At 32.1% G+C, this 21574-nt stretch overlaps 2 protein-coding genes across 7 annotated transcripts in view; both read left to right on the top strand.

Moving 5' to 3' along the window:
- Positions 1–9011, top strand: part of LOC106462814 (multivesicular body subunit 12B-like) — an 18923-nt gene extending 9912 nt beyond the window's left edge. For 4 of the 6 annotated variants that reach the window (XM_022390186.1, XM_022390184.1, XM_022390183.1 and 1 more), the window contains one exon: positions 3815–9011. In XM_022390186.1, coding sequence (XP_022245894.1) covers positions 3821–4630 — 810 coding nt within the window. In that variant the 5' untranslated portion in view covers positions 3815–3820 and the 3' untranslated portion in view covers positions 4631–9011. Of the gene's footprint in view, positions 1–3492; positions 3626–3814 lie in introns of those variants that run through there. The other 2 variants (XM_022390188.1, XM_013922774.2) reach the window with 2 other exon arrangements.
- An 8579-nt stretch (positions 9012–17590) lies between these two features.
- LOC106462812 overlaps positions 17591–21574 on the top strand; it is a 22444-nt gene continuing 18460 nt past the window's right edge. The window contains exons 1-4 of the mRNA XM_022390180.1: positions 17591–17758; positions 17971–18112; positions 18436–18549; positions 19854–19942. Coding sequence (XP_022245888.1) covers positions 17660–17758; positions 17971–18112; positions 18436–18549; positions 19854–19942 — 444 coding nt within the window. The 5' untranslated portion in view covers positions 17591–17659. The remainder of the gene's footprint in view (positions 17759–17970; positions 18113–18435; positions 18550–19853; positions 19943–21574) is intronic.

The raw sequence follows: 21574 nt of genomic DNA, 5'->3' as shown, positions 1-21574 counted from the left end.
TTTGACCTTCTTTAAATCCCTTTGGAGAACCTTGTCTGGCTGGTGCTTTATTTACTTTAAATATCTTAATGTGTCTCCTTACCATCTACATGATTCAGGTCAATTTCAGTATTTCTTAGAGAATGCTCAGGGCCAGATATCTTCTCTTGTGAAAACAAAAGGGAATATGTAAAAGTTCAGCATCCTTTAAAGTTGCAATCCTTATTTAAACATTTTATGAAACTCCATGCTGTTAGTTTTAACATTACTAGCCACATATCTCCTGTAACTCCTTTTTATTTCCTAATTCTCTTTTGACCAAATACCTAGCCTTCCTGTAATTTTGTAAGTCTTCCAACTTATTTGTCAATATAAACTTCTTGAACTTAAGGTTTTTATTCCTGGATTGAATCTAATTATCAGGCATGTGAAAAATCCACAGATGTCATCTTTATCATTGAGACTTAAAGACTTCAAGAAATCTTGCTTCCTTGCTGTTTGAATTCCAGTCATTGTAGCTCTGAAATTAGAATCTTCCATAGTTATTGCATCAATGTTCTTATTAATAGCACCCCTGATTACATTCTTCAAGTTCTCATTTACCCCTTCTTTATAATCAAGTGGCCTAATAACTGCCATTTAAAAACTTTTTCCACTTCAAACCCCTCACTATAACCCACATAAACTTAGTCTCTTTACTAGAACTGGGCAGTTAGTGGAATTTATTAATTGATTAACCATCAGGTTCATTAATTTATTACATTAAACTTATTGATTAATCTCAATAGATGGCTAAAACAATTATTATTCTCACAACAAACAAGTATAATGGCGATATTTCAATTACTTGGATATTTGTAATAACTTGAAAACACTAATAATTGGAAGCCCTACTTTTCATTAGCTGAATACTTTCTTGATTTGGGATCCTAATCAATTACATTGAACAAATCTGAACTAATTAAAAATAATAAAAAATCATAATGGTAATATTTTGATTACTTGAACTTTCAGTTACTTGGACAGTTGAAATAATCAAAACTGTAATAATCAGGAACACTATGTGATTATTTTTGTGACATTAATTTCTTTAACTGTAATTTCAATTAGTTAATTAGTTGTTGTTGCACTCATCAGTGTCAACAGGTAATAAATTACATTGATTAATCAAGTTAATCACCCAGGTCTACTCTTTGATTACCATTTTACTTCAGTCCTAGCAGACTGCAGCTTATCCCTTATATATATAGTCACACTATGCCCTGTCTTAAAACATCTGTCACTATTAAGTAACTTTTAATCATGAATTTCATATTAGTTTCTACAATTACTATTCTCCAAATCAATGAAGTTTCAATAATTTCTATTAGTCTTCCGTTTTAACTAGAGTCCTGAACTGTATTGTTCCTAGTACTTCTAACATAAGAATAAGTAATTGTTTATTCTTCTTCTACTATGTTTATCTTTAAAACTGTTATTTAAGTTATACTCTGAATCTCCTTTTTACATACATGTTGCCTTAGCTGTCATGTTAGTTTGTATGCTCCCAATATCCCAAGCTCCCTAACCACTATGCAGGTTTAGTTTAAACTATCTTCAATGAATATATTTAGAGCTTCACCAAACAGCCTACTACATATCCTGCTTAAGTGGAGCCCATCTCTAGCATATTACACTAGAGACTTAAAATTATTTTTAGCAAATAATTAGTAGCAAGAAATATTTTTCTACAAACATTTTATGATATATTGGCCTTAAAGGCAATATAATGTGTTTTTACTTATTCGTGATAAATATTTAAGGAAAAATATCTGAGAGTTAGGTTTGTAACTGTGATTATTGAAGGCGTAACATAGTAACTTAGCTGTTATTTGTATTATTTATTGCATCACAAACATTCTTTGCACAGAAAGTAAAATCGTTATTCGATAATAAAAGCTTTCAATAAAGTCTTTGTTACTTGTGTCGTTTATATGAAATGCTGATGATTAGAATAACCTTAAATTGAGAGTATGTAATATTTTATGCCAAATTAATGCTTCTTATCTTAACAAAGGTAACATGGTTCTATAATTTTCAGCAAGTGCATGCTATGTTTAATCAGTGTACAAGTACTTAAAATGTATTTCACCACCAATATTATGACATTAATATTAATCGCTGTAACTCATTAGAAGTAGTAGTAATAATCTTCTGTATTTTTATTGTTCATTTTAGTTTACATGTACACTAAAATAATTTACCTCATTTTTCATATTATTGCAATGTGAAATAAAGATGATGACAATTCAAAATGTTCATTATAATCTTAATTTATGTTGGCATTACACTTTACTTCTCTACAGACATCAATAATGCATATATAACTACATTAATTTTGAGCTAATTATCTTTATTTAAATTGTTTTAGAAGTTCGAATAGTTTTGTAAGGTAAAAAAAAATTTAAAAATGCATTCTGTTCTGATTAGTCATAACTGTTTCATTTTCCTTAGTACTATATACATAAATTGAAAGTCCTGAATGTTCAAATTCATAAGACTGTCAATATTTTTGAGACAAGTCTCTTACAAATGTAATAACTTAGGGATAGCTGAAATGTTAAAGTTAACAGGTCCACGTGGCTATGGTTCTGTTAATTGTGAACCAAAAGATTTTGGTCTCGTGGTAACTGTATCTATAATTATAAGTAAGTTTCAATGAATATCACTATGTAAAATTATTCTGTGTACATATACGTTGCATCCCAAAGTATGAAGTTCATTTTTGTATTGCACTGTTGATTAACATTCACAACTTCTAAACAAGGATTACCCATTCTTCAGTATGAACAGGTTTCTGATTTGTATGTTGTGTATGTGTATATACAAAATAATTAATCATGGTAACAGAAAAGAGTTTTCCAGTATATGGCATACCCTGTCCTAATAGTAATATGCCATCTTCTTCTGTTATATATGTATTACAACTTCTCAGTTGCTCAGTTTAGTAAAATTTGAAATAAATTACAATATTTAATTATTAATGTTGAAATATTGATATAAAAATTAAATACAATTATTAAAATATTTTGTGGTAAATACAGAAATGTATTATACAAATATAAAGAAGTAAGGATTAAGAATTTTTTGCTTGAATTTTCTGATGAATATTTTTAGTTTTTAATAAAGTTATTTAAACAACTTGGCACTATTTTGATGTGTGTATGAAAACTTTTATTACACACAAATGTAAAAGCTCTTATAAAGGATAGATAGAATATGAATATTAGTAGTTACAGTAGACTCTTTGAGTAAATATAATAAGTGGAGGTTGAGAGTTATACTAGTTTAGATAACTTGTTTGGGTTTTTATACTTTTATATTAATATAATTTGCTTACTGTACTCCTAATTAACTTATTAATTTCAACTTTTACTACAGGGTGTCCAAAAAGTCTGGAACCTTAGGCACTTCAACAAATTTTACAGAATATCTTCCACGTGCTGTCCTTGTAATTCGAAACAAGTTTGGATTAACTCCATCTTCTCGTGCTTTGACAATGGCATAATCAGCCACATTTCTAAAAATAAAAAGTTGCAAATCATCTATGGTTCCAGACTTTTCGGACACTGTACTATAATGGGGGCTGGAATACCAATGGCAGGAGGTAACGTTCCCTTTTGTAACCTCAATTGGCATTATGGCTGATTAATTGATAATTAACACACCTCTAATGAAATTATAGTCATAATTTTCCTACAAATGCACTATTCTTAAAAATTTTGAGATATATAATGTTTCTCTAATGTATTACTTTTGTATGTGTTTCAACAGGATCTTTAATTTCTTTTATTAGAAAACTATGGACCTGCAGAGTGTTCTCAAAGCATTACCAGATGATCGTCCAGTCACAAGAATCTGCATTGTTGAAGATCCTACCAAATGCCCATCAGGTTTCCAATTGGTAGCTAAGACTTTTGACCAAGACACAGATGCTGATTTATGGAAAGATGGAATTTTTGGCAAGCGAATAACCAGATACATATGTTTCATGAAAGATCAAAGTAGCTGTAATGAGGTAGTTGAATCTATTACTGTAGCTGGAGAAAGAGAACTTCCACCAGAGTGGACTGCTCTGTTATATACTCAAGATAGTGAGCAAAAAGCCATAAGAAAGAAAAATCTGTGTTATAAGTTGGTAAGCAAAGACTTGGTACAGGAGGCAGTAACTGATATTATTGTGCTGAGTAAGTCAAAGAAACCTCCTCCTGGATTTACTCTTGCTGGGGAAATAAACAGCTTGTTGATCTGTTACAAATGTGGTCCAGTCTCTCCAGCTAGATTCCCTAGGGTAGTAGACCCATTACCATACAGCTTGCTGTCAAATGGTCAACAAGTAACATCAAGTAATTGGGGTGTAAGTAGTGGTCAAAGTCAGCAGCCTTATGTTCAAGGACAGCGCACACTGTATGGTAATTCCATTACTCACAATGCTGTGCTAGATGGAGTTCCATTCACCATTAATCCAAAATACAGTGATTTTAGTCACCTACTCCAGTTCATTATCCCTGATATCACATTCAAAACTGAAGACCAGCTACGAGTGCAATATAACTATAGCTTCCAGGTTGAATATCAAGTTCAGCAGGCTGTGTCTTCCAACTTTAGCTAAAATTGTTTGCATTGATTTTAATTTGAAAGAAAAAAAGTTTTAGTTACTGTATACCTTCTGATCAATGAATAATCTAAAAGTTTGTATACAATTTTTGGTGAGTACTGTAAAAAAAAACATTGTACTAGCGGTGGTGTTAATGGAAGGATGTATGCATTTGGAAATTTCACTTGTTATTAATTCCTCGTATGAGTTAAATAGAGCAGACATTTGGCAATAATGAAGTACTGTTGTAGCTTCCCAAGGAAAATATTATCTTCGTGACCATATTTGGCTGGTTTGGAGGTTTTTGATGGTTGTGTAAGAGTACAGTTACAACATAACCATCTTAACCTTATATATGTATAAAAAGTGTCACCTGTTAATCATTTTTGAACATGTATGCATATTACAGTGTATAAAAATTAGATTTTAAAATGGTGCCTAACTTATACATTTGTATAATTGCAAAGAAAAATGCATGTATATACAGTATTACATTTAAATAAAACAAATATTGCAGAAAGCTGGTCAGACTAGTTCTGATCAGCAGTAATTTCTTCCGCTTAGTGTTTTTCCAATAAATAGTACATTCGTTAAAAGTTCTTTTGTAGGAATGTTAAAGTATGCTTTGTTTTTGAGACTTGCTGTAGTTTTATTTCTATGATAAAGACTTTTGCAAATTCAATATAGATTCTTAACTGTACTTGATGTATAATAATGTCTCCAAGCTACTGCAGTTTTCACACCTCGCTTCAGTGACACATGCTTCTAATCTTAAGAAACTAATTCTGGAATAGTGTTGTTTTTTATGCACATTCTCTGTATCTGTAGTTTAGTCATTCACATCAGATGCAGCTAAAGATGTTAGGATTATGACCACTTTGTTTTAATTTCAGCCATCTTGACCAAGTCTCATTTACATTGAGGAAATACGTAATATGCATTTTATTTCTTTTCTTTCATCTCCAAATGTCGTGACAGTTTCTCCAAAGCAGTTTAATGTCCAATGCTTTAAATACTGATTGTATGTAAAATTGTCATTGTTGAACATCTTAATTTTTTCCACCAACTTCTGTATACAATATGTATAGATAGACCTTGTATAGCATTTTTTGAAATTCTGAAATAAACAAAAACCTTTCTGCATGTTTAAAGAAAAATAATTCTTGCAGTTTTGAAATTAAACCTCTAATACATGCGTATTGTTAAAAAAATAATGCCATTGCACTTTGCTCAAATTAGCATTGAAGTCAACAAATCTTGTGTTGTTTCATTCTTTTCTTCATTTCTAGCCAAAATTTTTTTTTTCTCCTTTTGTCTCATTTTTTAAAATGAATGCTGTATATTAAACTAAGCGTCACTGTTATTTCTACACATTCAACTAGATTCACTGAAATTAGATATTTTCTATCATAATTTCACATATATTATCCTGGTCTTTGTTTACAGTCAAGTACATGTGACTGAAATTTTTTCACTAGTTATTTCAGTAATCTACTTTAGCATTTTATCTTTCCAGGGTACAATAGAGATTTTGCAAAGGAAAGAAACACACAAACACAAGTGAACAAATAAATCAAAGTTTTATTCACAATAGTTGTATATTTTACTTGCTGACTGGCTTACAGTTTTTTGTTGTCTCTTAATGGCTACTTGGGTGAGAAGCTTTGTTTATTTCTACATCCCACAGAAAAAAGACAAAATAAATTCTTATTCACAACCTAAATTCATACAAAATGTTAAAAGTGCTATATATCAGGATTGAATACTGACTATTCCAAATAACATTTATAAGAGAGAACTCTTAGCTCGTATCAGTTTGTACAAGTATATGAGCCATCCCTGAGATGGGCTCACTTTTCCCCAAAGGGGGCCATTGGAGTATGAAACCTGATCTTAGTAAAAGGATTAATATACATTTATGATCTTTCAACATCAGATCTCTTGTACAGCACCATTATAACAATGGAGAAAACTTTACTTGAATATATTGGACTAAAGATGTACTCTAAACTAGTTATGGAAAATTGAAAATTATGATTTTTATTAGTTATTACTACAGCTATTAAGTTGACCAATTGGCTTAAGCATTTAATACAAATGATGCGAGATATGCATGTATATTTGACATCTATTTATGTTTTCCACAAGTTAAAAATATTCATATAATTGCATGCAGTGATAGTAAGTTTCTCTTACATCTGTATCCCTTGCATGGTATGAGAGTTTACTCTAGACTTTGTATCTGATAAATGTTTTAATTTATTTCACATGGATTTAGTTATTCAGAAAGCTTTTACAGCTTATTTTAGACTTCTTGTTAAAAATTTGTATCATAACACTAGTATCATTTTCTTGAGAACTTTATGATTGTGAGAAATGACTTTTTTTATGTGCACTTCAACTCGTGGATTGTGGGAACTTGTACTAACTTATAATTCCTGTGTTGTTTTATCATGCACATTCACACAGTTTTCTCTTGCAATGATATCTGTATTTAGCAAGATTGGTTCAATGTATAGCATGTACCCCTCTGTACAAGAAACAGGATACACGTGCATATAGGTCAGGAACTTTCTTCATGGTGCAAGTGTCATCAGTAATGTGTTGTATCACATTGAACTTAAAATGTTTTTTAACATTGTTACAGATTATCTGTAGTCACCTACATTTACATTGTGCCTGATTGTTATATAGATATTGGAATCACTGGGGAAGGATCATGTAGGTTAGTGTTGGATGAGCAATTATTTGATGATGAGAATTGCTTAACAAGTTATAGTGCTCCCATAAGCAAAGGTAGGCTTTTCAGATAAAATACTTTTAAGCCACTTTTATCTGAGCTGCTGTATATGTGTATTTAATTGCACAGTAATCGACACCATTTGTAACCAAAAATTTTAAAAATAACGAACTCTGCACATCTTCCTCTTTTCAGATGTGGTAATGATATATTTGTAATTAAAGTCTACTGTAGAACATAAATACTAATAAAGTGCTTATATCAGAATGTCAATACCTTATTTTTTTGTGGTTGCAAAAAATTGGTCTACATGTATTTTCATAATTCAATGCACACAAGTTGCTGAAGAAAACCTTCTTGTCACTGAAGTAAGAAAGTACATGAATATTAAATCTCATTAGAAAAGAAATATGAAATTAACATTATTATTCAGATTAACTGATGCTTTACTTTTAAAAAAAGTTTTCTATTACATTTTGAATTCCATTTAGGCCCAGGAATATTAACATTAATATCTTTCAGTAATGCCTATCACACGGTTTGAAACAAATATTATTTTGTGAGATTTGTCATTGTTTTTATTTTAAAATATTAAAAACCTTAATTTTAGTTTTTATATCTGAAATTTTTATAATATTAAAAACTGTGATTTCTCTATTACAGCATAATCTTACATTGCATTTCTAGCATCCCATCTAGTCAATGTTTTTTTTTTTATTGAAATGTTTATCATATGAAACTTATCAGGGATGGAAATCTTATAACTATATTTTGGGATGAATGGAACTAACAATACAAATTGTATTACAAGGTGAATTTAAGTATTTTTTTCACTATAACTCATGTAATGCTCATTATTTTAATTATTGATAAACTAAGGGCTTGATTTATACAGTACTGTAGTTTTTGTTATGAGTTTGAGATAAATGTGTTTTTTTGTAAATTTTGCACAGGGAGTAGTTTTATTTGTTATAACTGTCAAAACTACACTGGTTTAATAACTTGATTTATTTTAATCATATACTTGTTGAGCTAACTGTTGTTAGTTAAAAATACCTTCAGTAAAACATTTAACATGAGAAAGTTGATTATGACATATATATGAAACAAGATAACAGTTCAATGAAAGAGATTAATAACCTTATATTGCTACAAAAAACATGTACTTGCTAATTTTTAACTCTTCTCACTTTGTTTTCATGTCAGCCAATTGTAACTGTGCTTGTTTTATTTACAGTAGCATGCTGTATACAGTATACAAGCAGATGTTATATGATTGAAGTGGCATTTTTGGAATCCAGATTTTTTGTAATTGTTGTTTTCATTTAATAACAGATGTTTTACTGTTGGGCTTTTTTTTATTATTCATCCAGTTATGTTATTTTAAAACTTGGACATATTTGGATTCAGAAAGCCTCATTATTTACATGTAACAATTGTTTAATGACCTAATAATTTTGTCTTCAATAAAGAAATAGCAGTAACATTGTAGATGACTTTTTTTTAATGTTTGATTCCAATGGCATATTTGTATTTCCTTATCTGTGCTACTGCTATTTTATAATTGACACTTGAAGATGCGTTGACATTAAATGCAATCTTTAATGTTAAAGGGCAGCACAGTTATCTCTTTACAGGTGGATTTTTTTTGTCATTTCAGCTGATTTTGAATGACAAAAAATCCACAAGGAATATACTGCATTATCTCTTGTCTAAAGTTAAACTTGCACTTGTACAAGTGAGTTTATATAAAATTGTAAAATAATAGATATTTAGAATTATTGGGTATAGATGTACACAACAAAGAACCTTAATTGTGCTAAAGAAGTTGTGAGTGTAATTTAAATTCAATCATGATAAAGTTTTAGATTCTTTGGAGTTGCATGCTCTGAACTTGAATAGAGGTTTAGTACTGGCCTGTACAGCACATCTTCCATTCTTTTTGGCTTAAAAGGTAAACTTACAAAATTCTGCTACTTGTTTTTCTATAATTACCTGGGTTGGAACATAATATTACCCAAGGAAGTTTCTATCTAACTTTCTCCATAGGCTAATTAGATCAAGAGGAGATTAGATACCTTCTTATCTGATTCTCTTGCAAAAATAATGACATGCTATTTAATTAGCACACTAATTTATTCTTGTTGACAAATCGGGCAGTAGCTGGAGGTAACTTACCCATGACTTTCACTGCCCAGTGGCACAAACTTTCTTAGAGGTGAGGAGTAAGCTGCTTTGAAAACTCTAGCTATCACAGAGCCAGAGATCTCAACGACTTCCAAGGTGGACTGCAAGTTTGTCAAAGGAAAATATGCCAAACCACATGAACTCATGGTGGAGGTGAGATTGACCTCTCTACTGGTGGCTGAGAGAAAAGCTGTTAAAGGGCTGGGTCATGTCCTGTTATGTTTCTTTCTGGACAGGGCACTGTCTGGAAGGATCATATCTGGAGACAACTGAAACAAAAGTTGAATTCCCCTTTCTTTCCAAGCACTCTTATAATCTTCTGAGTGAAGGCTGCCACCCAGTGGACTAGCAGTAGTTTGTCGACAACAATTGCAGTCTTTCCTATTATGGATAGGATGGTTGTTGGTCATACCACCAATAACTGAAATAACTTAGCAAACCTTGACTTCTGAATCTCTGTGTGGTAACGTGCAATATGGTGAAAGGCATTATACTGTATACTTGCCATTTGTGTGATAAGACAATTATTTTGTTGGAACACTGACAATTAAAAGGTATATTTTGCCCCTTTTCTTTTCAACACCTGAGTGATCTTTTGAGTGAAGGTGTCCACCCTTATTGGAGTTCAGTCACACATGCCATGGGATCCTGCAAAGACTCTGCTGTGGGTGTAACACTTCCATGTTATGCCAGGGTTTGTTCCTTGCAAGCATGTTAATGTGCAAGATAGTGACAGAACAAAACTTGTAGTACTGACATGCAAATGTTGGTTGAACAATAGTTCAGATAAATTCTGCCAGAAAAATCTGTGTAATTTTACCACTCATAGATGGCAACACATTACTTGACTGTAATTGTCAGAAGACAACTTGCAGAAGTGACCCTTGAGATTGCTTTGGTAAAGTTGCATGTGCCTGAAGATTTAGGATTAAGTTCTTAGCCTTACTGGTTAGGTTTATTCTTTGAATCAGCCAGTGGTGTTTTTAGAGTTCTCTGTTGCTAATATCATATCAGAATTCTAACATGGAAAGAACTAGCAGTGAGTTTTTCAATGGAGTTTCCAGTGCTGCCTTCCACACCTAGGGTTGGACCTGCCTTCATGTCCTCAAAGCTGATGGATGAAGATCAATTGCTGAATGTTGTGTTAGACATGTGGCCTATAGATGTAGCAACCATGTGTTTGGCCCTTTGTACTAAGCCACACCAGCTAACTCACTATTGGTTTTTCCTACCAATCCCTGACGATAGGGAGCTAAGAAAGAGTAAGCTTGAATGTGCCTACAATGTCTATTGTGTCAGCTGCCCAGCCACCTACCACTCCAGAAGAAGGAAACAACAAATAAATCCTAAAAAGAATAATAAATGACAAGAGTAAGAGAATTGGCATAAGCCACCAAGGAACCTCATCAAGGGATGCTTTTTGGAAAGAAACAACAGACATGGTATGTGGGCACACTTTTGAAAGGATCATAAGATCCAGCATCCAAATATGAGCTTTCACTACTGAAGGCACTGAAAAAATTAATTCAACTCTGACCCAACTACTGCTTCAACAACCAGAAATTAGACCATGTTAGTGTTTTTGATTCTTTGGAGTTGCATACATTGAAATTGCATAAAGGTTTGGGTACTTGATCAACTAAAAACCAGCTGATTTTTGACTTATAAGACACTGTCAATTACAGATTGTTATTGAAGATATTTTGTCTTGCTAGAATATTCTCCTACCAGAATTGAACCAAAACTTGCTCTTATTTATATATTCAAGTTAAATAATAAATGCTAAGTTTCTGTGAATCTTATCTGGATTTTCTGATTGTTTATTTTCAAGTTCAACACAATGATTGTCCTATAAGGCTATAAACTAAAAATTATTTTCAAAAAAATTAACAACTTGCCCAAAAAGTTTTAGATCAGTCAAGTAGAACATTTGTTGTGTTCCAGCAGGTCTGAAGAGCTCTGGATTGAGCAAAATGCACTATTACCAATGACAAATATAGTGTGAGTTAAATACTATTATTATACATGCTTCTAATTCTTCAAAATCCCTAAGGGACTAAATAAAGAATGTAGTATTCAAAAAAATTTTAATAGACCTAATATTATTGTCTTATGAGAAATTTATTTGCTTAGGATCTTGAAGCTTTTGCTGCTGTCTTTCTAATTTCTTCTGTCATTAACATTTAATTGTGTCATAACTGTCTTGCTTTGTGTAATCAGGATAATAGCCATGATTTGAAAATTGCCTGCTTTTTTTTAGGGGATCTGGCAGATGTGCTCACCATAAAACTTGTCATGAGTTCAAATTCGGTCATTGAACCTGCTCACCTTTCAGCTGTGGTGACATTATAATGTTACATTCAATCCCACTTTTAATTGTTAAGAGAGTGAGTGGCCCAAGAGTTAGCAATGGATGGTGTTGACTAGCTGCCTTCCCTCTAATCTTTCACTTCTAAATTAGGGATGGGTAGGGCAGATATCCCTTGAGTAGTTTTTTGTGAAATTCAACAAATAAACAATAATTTTATGTTAGCAGACCTTTATTTCAGTTACACGTCATTGTATCTCAATTATGGTTCAAAAAAAGATTGAACACATAATTAAAGGGGAAAATTTGAATTTACATCTCCATAGCTTGTCCTAATGTATTATAGAAAGTGTAGCAAAATATTCAGATAACTCAAATCCTTATTTTTGAATATTATTTTTGTTTATTATATTCAAACAATGTAAATAAATAGATGAGTTTATAATTTATTGAAAAGAAGCTATATTTGTTTGATCTATTTTATCCTGACTAAGCATATTATTAGCAACAATGTTATCACATATCTTTAGGAAGGTAATAGTGATGCTATTTGAAAGGTGAGATCTTGTATCACATATAAATCTGTCGGTGAATGTTGTAAATGGTAAAATAAAATGTCAATATAAGTACATTAATAAGTATTAATATAGTTGAAACTGACTGGTTAAATGAGTAATGAATGGTAAAAAAAATAAATTCTGAGATAAAATTAATTGTGTTTTAAAATAGAATTCTGGACATTTCACAACCTATAAGTGATATATAAAGACTAGTATAAATAAAATTGTGTTTTTTAATTTAATTGTTTCTTGTTTTTTTAATATACTATATATTAAGTTTCAAGGAGTTTGGTTAAGCATGGCCACTGTGAGAAGAAGAAGAAAATAAGGAAATACTAGTGAAACCTCTTCAGTCTGAACAGTGTTGAAATTATCTGCAGTCGTTCTGTAAATAATACCTGATTTCAATTTGTTTTTGAAATTACTTCTTAACTCAGCCATGATCAAAATAACGTTAGATGCCTGTTGAAACACCTACAGTCAAGTTACTGATTGACAAATTAAACATTAAATGTTATACCACTTTATCCTGGTCCCATTCATTCCCAAAGTAACAATTTGCTTGAAACACATTGAGGAAGTTTTCAGAATTTTCTTTTGTTGTCCCTTTAAACACTGGCATGTTTACATGTTTCATATAACTACCATAAATAAATTTTAGTGCTGATAAAAACTTTCTGTGCATTTTTAGTGGAGGCCTTTGTGTTCTTCTAAGTGTCTAGAGATGTGTAAATCCTTATGAATAAGTTATAATTAGGCAAAGTCATGTCCAGAATGATGCAATGTATAGGAATGCACATCATCTTAATGATGCGAAACATAGGGATATGTATCGTAATCATATTCTATGTTGACTTCAGTCACTGGATATAGTCTTGGGATTTCACCAGTAAGCATTGTCAGTCTGGAAGGCTCTAGAATAACTTCAGCATCTGCTGGATTATCAAGAGCTGGTAGCTGTTCTATCTGATGGTGTCATGTCATTTTGCATCAGATTTTGTCCAGTGAATGAAGTTATTCACTCTTTTTGGTGATGAGTGGCTTAAACCAACACCTTTCAATGCTTAGGCTTTTAACAGACTCTTTTATGTTACTCAGAGATCACCTCAGTAAGTCTTGGATTATTCAAGCTGCTTAATGCCAGCTCACAGGAAGTAGCTATTGGAGATCATGTGAAAACAACCTGGGTTTTCCTTAACTGCCTATTAACCCTTTAGTCCCAAGAACATAGGCTTAGCTTTCACAAGAAATGTGCTTCTCCTAGTTCTTGTTACGTTTTCAGACAGTGTTCTCTTCACCTATAGCCTTCTACTCCTCACCACGAGTTCTACTTGGTCACAGAGAGTGTCTTACCATGATCACAATCTACAAACCTTAAGGTACCATAAAGTCAAATGGAAAAAGATGTATCCAAACTCTGCAATAACAAACATCATAATCCTACATTTTAACTATTTTTGTTATATTCCGGTATAATGATATTAAACAGATAAGTTTAAAGTAGCTACTAAAAAGCATATTTTGTAAATGCTATCTAAGCAGATCATAAATTGAACATGGATAGAGAAAGGAAAACAAACTCTTTATTCACTAGAATGTTTGTGCATATTATTGTCATGATGTAAAAGACTGTATAGTGTAGATATTATTGATTAGTTTATTTTATTTAGTTTTGTTCATAACAAGAGAATTAGAAGCAATTATTTTAAAGTAAATGTTATGACAATTTAGGACTTTTGACAAGAAGAAGAGAACTATATAAAGTTTATGATATGCCTATGATCTCTATAGTGTAAATAATTTGTTGGACATACGTTTAACTAGTTCCGAATATATATATTATTTTGAAAACAAGTGGAGTTAGTGCTGTTCATTGATATTTGAATTCATCGCCACCAAATCACATGCATGCCCCACAGTGGTATGTCTGCGGACTTACAACGCTAGAATCCGGGTTTCGATACCCGTGGTGGGCAGAGCACATATAGCCCATTGTGTAGCTTTGTGCTTAATTAAAAACAAACCAAATCACACACACACACTTACTGTAGAAGAAACCTCAACAACAATACACAGTATCTATTTATATTTACTATAAAAGTACAGGAATCCCTCGATTAGTGCGGTTAATGTGTTCCTTAAAAGAGCCGCACTAATCGAATATAATAAGTTATAGGAAATCGTGTAATTCGTACCTCAATTTTCATTCTCATTCTCAATTAATTTCTATTTTGCGTATTTTTTAATCAAAGTATAGGTATATAAGAAAATACGAAAAAAATGCAATGAATTAAAATTTATTGATCTGATTTTTTTATGAAAAACTTCTTTGTTTGAAGAATGGTTCGTCAAGTATTTTTGTCCAACGGTTGCAGACTTTTGCCGAAGAAGAAATTAAGATTTTAAAGCTTTGCTTATTTTAGATAATGCCCCTGGTCATCCTTTTGGTCTCGATTCAATGCGCAAAAATATCCAAGTGACATTTTTGCCCGCAAACACTACCTCTTTACCTCATCATCGCGACCTTGAAAGCATACTACCTGAGAAAGACTTTCAAGCAAGCGATTCAAGCAACATATGGAGAGAATTCTATGACACTAGTTCAATTTTGGAAGAAATTCAGTATTAAGGATGTTATTGATAATATCCATCAAGCATGGAATGAAATTTCAGTTAAAAATATGAAAGGTGTTTAGAAGACAGTTCTTCCACACTGTGCACAGGACGTCACAGGCTTTTCAAAAGATACAGAAGAGGTCATTAAAGAGATTACTCATACTGGAAAAGAACTTGGCTTCACTGAGATTGACGAGGAAAATGTGGAAGAATTGCTAGAAGCTCATTCAGAAGAATTAACCAATAAGGATCTTATAAATTTGGACACTCAGAGAGCATATGAAGACATTGATGAATGTGAAGAAATCTTAACGACCCGCCAGCATAAGAAGATGACGAAGAAGGAATTAGAAGAACTTTTCACAGTTATTGAAGAATTTAAGGGAAAATGTTTAGAAACAGATCCTGATGAAGATAGAAGCCATCAAATTTGCAGAAATATTGATAAGGCAATTTCTCAGTACCGCCAATTATATGAAGAACAGAAGAATACGATGGGACAAGCCACTCTAAACATTTAGTTACCCATGCTTTTTTATTAGATTTCCATATTATTGGTAATTGTCCTTGATTTATACCTTTAAGAGCTCTTGGATTCTGAGCTCGATAAACCAACATAGGCTTTAATTTCAAATTTCCTTTAGAATTGCCGCCCAATAAAAGGGTTAGTCTATCCTTTGCAGGTTTATGTCCTGACTGGGAACTCTCAGATTTGGCCAGAAAAGTTTTGGAAGGCATTCTTTTCCAAAATAACCCCATCTCGTTGACGTTAAAATTTGTTCATCCGAATACCCTCTTCTTCCACAATTTTCTTCAGAACTTCAGGATATTCATCAGCAGCTTCCTTATCTGCACTAGCTGCTTCCCTTGTAATTCTTACATTGTGCAGGCTAGTTCTTTTCTTGAACTTCTCAAACCATCCAGCACTAGCATGGAACTCCTTTGTCTCGTCTTTGAACTTTTCTTCTTTTAAGATTGAAAAGAGACTCAATGCTTTTTCTTTTATGAGATCAGTGCTTAAAGGAATTATTTTCTGGTTACAGTCCTCTATCCAGATAGTTAGCAATCTTTCTAATTCAATCATGATAACATTTTGATTTCGAGTGATATGCACACATGATAAGTTTGAAACAGCTTTTACTTTTCATTTTGTATTCATCAGCTTTACCTAAATTTGCTCTTACTGTTGACTCACCTAGTTTGTGCTCTAGGCCTATTTTTGATTTCGAGACACCCATTTTCTATTTTTAATTATTTTTTTTAATTTAATTTTGGTGCCTAAAACTTACTTTTCAATTACTATGGTTAAAATGAAATGTGTGTTACCGCACTAATCGAATACTGGTTATAAAAAAATGTAAGCGCACTAAATGAAAACGCATTAATCGAGGGATCCCTGTATTGTGATGTTCCATGCTGTATACATTGTGTTCAGCAATCAAATAATACTACATATTTGTATAATATGTAGTAATTTGTACATTACATATCTACTTAACAGTATTTGTTGCATCTCGTCCAGAACAAAGTGTGCTTGTAGAACCAAATATAAACTGTTATACAGGTAGAAATCAATGTCTAAAGTATCTAAATATTCGCACAGTTTTACCCAATTTAAAGTCCATTTCTTCATCATTAAAAACACAAAGTAATCATAAGAAAGTATTATCAGGTTGACTTTAAATATTTTGTTCTTTTTAACACATTCACTGCTGAGGACACACGCATTTGTTCGAGTGTGCTCATGATGCATGTGTCTGTCCCCAACTAGTTGATATTTCTGACCACTGTTAGAAATCAACATTAAGTATAGGTGTCATACTTCATACTTCCATGCATATATGAGTGGAATCAATAGGCAAGATCAGATATTATTGTATTATCCTTGCTCAAGAAAAACCATAAGGTGGTATAAGAATATATATATTCATTTATTACAAATGACTCCACTAAATTACTTTTATTTGTATAAATCATTATTCTGGGAACAAAATGATTTTTATCTGATGGCAGTGAAGGAGCTTTTACCACCTCCAGTTACAAGTAAATCATCAAAAGCTAAAGATTTTGAACATTTGCCAACAAAATGCAAAATTGGATTGGCCGAGTGATAAAATAATGAGATAAAAGTGCAGATTATGCAGTGAAAACGGGCAATGCATAGAGTCAATTTATGACTGTGAAGCATGTCCAAAATCATCTGGACTTGGTTTGGATCCATGATTCAAATTGTTATCATAAAACATGTTGATGTATTTATCATATGGTGTTTTAATTGAACTCTTGTCTTTTCTTTGAATAAAATGATATTTTTTACAAATTTTATATAAATAACTTTCTAGACACAAGTGCATCTGTAGCACTTAATCACCATAATCTTTGCATTGTGCTGATGATGCACATGTGTGTCTTAAATAAAAAAACATATACGTTTTTGACTTATTGTTATTATTACAATTGTTTAAATTGAAAACACAATGATATTGCACTAAAACTCTTATCGGCACCTACCATAGATGATTCCAAGCTTCGCAGCAGTTAATTTGTTAATCAGTTTTTAATGTAACCTAGAACGACGAAGACGTTGGAGTGGAAGCTCCAAAGACATAGAAGTAGACGAGGATGAGGAACTAATGGATGAATTAGAACAGGGGGAAGAGCCTGTAGATGAAGATCCAAGGCTGAAGAAAGAGGAAGAAGAACTTTCCAAAATTGCTACTGGGATTGGCAAGGTAATACTTCATACTTTTGTCAAGCCTTTACTACTTCTAAGGACTCAAGAGTGCATGTAAAGAAGAATGTGTAACAATATGTCAACCACACTGTATCTGTTATATCCAGTACCTTAGTAAATAACCTTTTTGTTTTAATATAATTAAAAAAGTAGTGAACTTTCCACTAATTATATTTGATATTATCATAAGTGAAATCATGCTTATTTTAGGTATTCTTAAAAACTGTAAAAGAAAGAGAAAAAATACGAGCTTGGAAAAAGACTCACATAGATCCCCGGAATGCCTCCCGCACTCCTTCAGCAAACCGAGAAGTAGCAATTAGGATGCGGTATAACAATCCTGTTAATGCTTGTGAGTATTTCTTTATTACCTACTGTATATATATGATTTTACCTGATCAGTTAAAATGATGACAAGAACAGATGTATAATTAGACAGAAGAAAAACGGTGTGAATATTTTCACTTGCAAAAAATGTAATTTTAATTTCCTCAAGAATAGATGAGATACTCGAGTTAGGTAACTCTTGTATGTATAGTACTGCCTGGCAGCTCTGTCTGTAATCTTGATTCATGCTGTGTTGTTGCCTAAGTTTATGTGCTCTTATTTGCTATTTTGATAAAATCAGTATGCTTTGAACATCAAGTACTAGGGAATCTTTTTCTCTCTTCTCAGCCCCTTCTCGTGATCTTGATCATCCACGACCCTGGGATGATGATACATTTGATCGAGGTTCTGGGTACAGGTCATCAGTTGGAAGGTCAATAGGAACAACACCTACATATAATGGTAAGCATTGAAGTATAGTGCTGGCAGTTCGTTGGACATTTGGTAATAACATAGTATCCAATTCTACTGCTTTTGGCATTAGTCTACTGCTGTTTGTATACTTGAACAGGCTGTCGATTTTATTGTCCAGTGATTGTGAAAAATACAGCTTTCACAAAATAACATGTTTCACAGAAGTTTTTGATAGACTTTCATGTTGCAACAAGGTTTCTGTTGGCTTTCGGGTAGTTTCCCTCGATGCTGCATGAAAAATCCTATTCGTAATCTTATTGTATTTGATTGGCGACAGCTACTATTCAAAGCATATAGCAGCAAATGACAAATGCTATCCCATTTACAAGCATTATTGACCTGCAAAACGTAAGATATTTCTCACTGGTTGACTGACATGATGTAACTTAGAGCAAAACATTGTACCAGTGAAAACCATGCTGTGCTGTGTTAGCCATATAATGTATGCACAAATCGCATGCACATTACATACACACTCGACATCACCTAGCCTTCGTCTAGTAATAGCAGTAGCTTAACACACAAAGATGAAGCTAAAGTTGATTAACTCAACTGAGATTTATTCATCAAAGTCATCATGGCTAACAGCAGAGGAAAGGGCAAGGGGAAAAAAACAGGTTAGATATGACAATTCATTCAATGCAGCATGGATGGAGGAATTTGGGTACATTCACCTTTCAAAACAGGTCAAATCATATACGTTTTATAAAACGTGTTGCTGTGATTTTATCAGGAAAAAAGGATTATTCTGCTTTACTTTTGCATAAAAGTGTTTCTTAGAACGTACACATTTAAGGTTAAAATTATAAAATTTCCCTAACCTGGGACGAGGGATGCTTCCCTCACACCACAGATTGTTTCCATTCTACCTATTTTTTTTCTCTTAATGTTGGCAATTATGTAATGAACATAAAACAAGCTGAAACAGTTTTATAAAACATACACGCATACACACACGTATGTATATTCAATCATATTTACATTCTTAAATAATGCAACTTTCCTAGAACAATAACAATATAAACAAAGTAAGATGGATTGTACCATCGTCCAAGATTATAGCTTTGCCCATAAATAATATTTTTAACAAAAATATATAAGCATGAAAGTCCAACCATGCTAATTGTGTCAGAAAGAGAACATGTTAGTGCTTTAAATGTGACATGGTAAAGCTAAGAATTTCTTTGTAATTTGACCTTAGATGTTTTGTGACATAGTAACAACTGAAAATTTTAAATAATGTTAGGTTTTGTTTCATAACAGTAACTGAGAATGAATCTTTTTTCTTTCAGTTGTGTCATCCTTACGTACAGTACCTAAACCAGGCTATGGACTCTCAACTAAGTGTTCAACTTTACCAGTTGGAGGGAGAGATTATGTGGTGAGACTTTATTTTAACTGTCAGGTCATATTACTCTTTAAATATTGTTCTGTTAAGAAAATACCTTAAAAGTAAAATCCACATAAAACTGGGCACAAAACTCTGCAGTTTCTTAATAAAAGATTTAATACTAGAAAACTTTGAAACTTTTTTGTTCAAACCTGAAAGTCAACAGTAAAAATGTATTAGTTATCACATATCTATATAAACATAATATTACCGTCTGTTGTCTGTCCATGTAACTACTTTGCAGGGTGTGGATGGATCTTCACCAAATTTGGTATGGAGGTTCATTGGGTCCCTGGGGAGATACATGCAAGCTTGCAATTTCACATGTGTTTTGCATTTTTATGGCCATTTTTGATTTTTTTTACAATTACATATAAGGGAAGCAACTTTTTATGTCCTAAGATATCCTTTCATTAATCATGAATTTACATAACTTCCATTCTGGAGATGGGTACTCCAGCTAGTTAGTTAATATTTTGATAACTAATATGCTTGCACTGTTGACTTTAGTTGACATTTTGATAACTGATACATTTGTACTGTTGACTTTAGTTAATATTTTGGTAACTAATACATTTACATTGTTGACTTTAGTTAATATTTTGATAACTAATACATTTACATTGTTGACTTTAGTTAATATTTTGATAACAAACACATTTACATTGTTGACTTTAGTTAATACTTTGATAACAAACACATTTTTACTGTTGAATTTAGTTAATATTTTGATAACCAATACATTTTTACTATTGAATTTAGTTAATATTTTGAGAACTAATAAATTTGTACTGTTGACTTTTAGGTTTGTGTATTGTTGAGCTGTTAGTTGTTGGTTAGCTTTTTGTTAAAATGAAAATTATTCACTAACAAATAATGTCAGATGCTTTTATGTTAAGACCTACTAATAAGGTATGTAGAGTGAGAAAGGTTTTGATTAAATTTTTATCGGTATTTTGTTTGGTTATTCACTTGGAGGTTAAATAGCATATTTGCTGAAGGTAAGTAGTGAAAGAACATACACTAACTCTGTATTCATATTGTTTACTTTTAGTTTTGTACAATAAACAACAGCTGATCACATGTGCCACTTTGTACTAAAACTTTTAATAGCTTCATTATAAACACATATCAGTTTTGCTTTATGGGGTGATGTTTTTTTTGTGACATCTGTGGTGATTTTTAATGAACTTTGGCATAATTTAATTTGAACATATGTTGTGTTAGAAATGCCAAGTGTTTTCTGATCAAAAGTAAATTTCAGAAAGTTGACTGATGAGAAACCACACTGACACATAACTGTTAGCTTAAGTATCTATCATTTATTCTGAAAAACATCTTCATCTCCTACAATTGAATGATTGCCTTAAACAGATATTTCTTGAAGTTCCTGTTGTCTCCTTCTGGAAAAGCAGAAGTCTAAGAGATACCCTTGTTCATGCAAAACTTAATTACACCCTGCAAAAGAATGGTTGTCATCCATGTAATAAGGCTCGTTGTCAAACCTGAATACTCATAAAATCTACTGACTCTTTCTTTTTCTGACAAGCACAACTAGAGAAATTTAAAAATTTCTAAAGAAATTACTTGCACAACACAAAATACCATTTACCGTATACAGTG

Source organism: Limulus polyphemus, unplaced genomic scaffold, assembly GCF_000517525.1.
Source record: "Limulus polyphemus unplaced genomic scaffold, Limulus_polyphemus-2.1.2 Scaffold1257, whole genome shotgun sequence".
Taxonomy (NCBI): Eukaryota; Metazoa; Arthropoda; class Merostomata; order Xiphosura; family Limulidae; genus Limulus; species Limulus polyphemus.
Note: the sequence above shows the minus strand (reverse complement) of the source record. Positions and strands in the feature narration are given on the sequence as shown.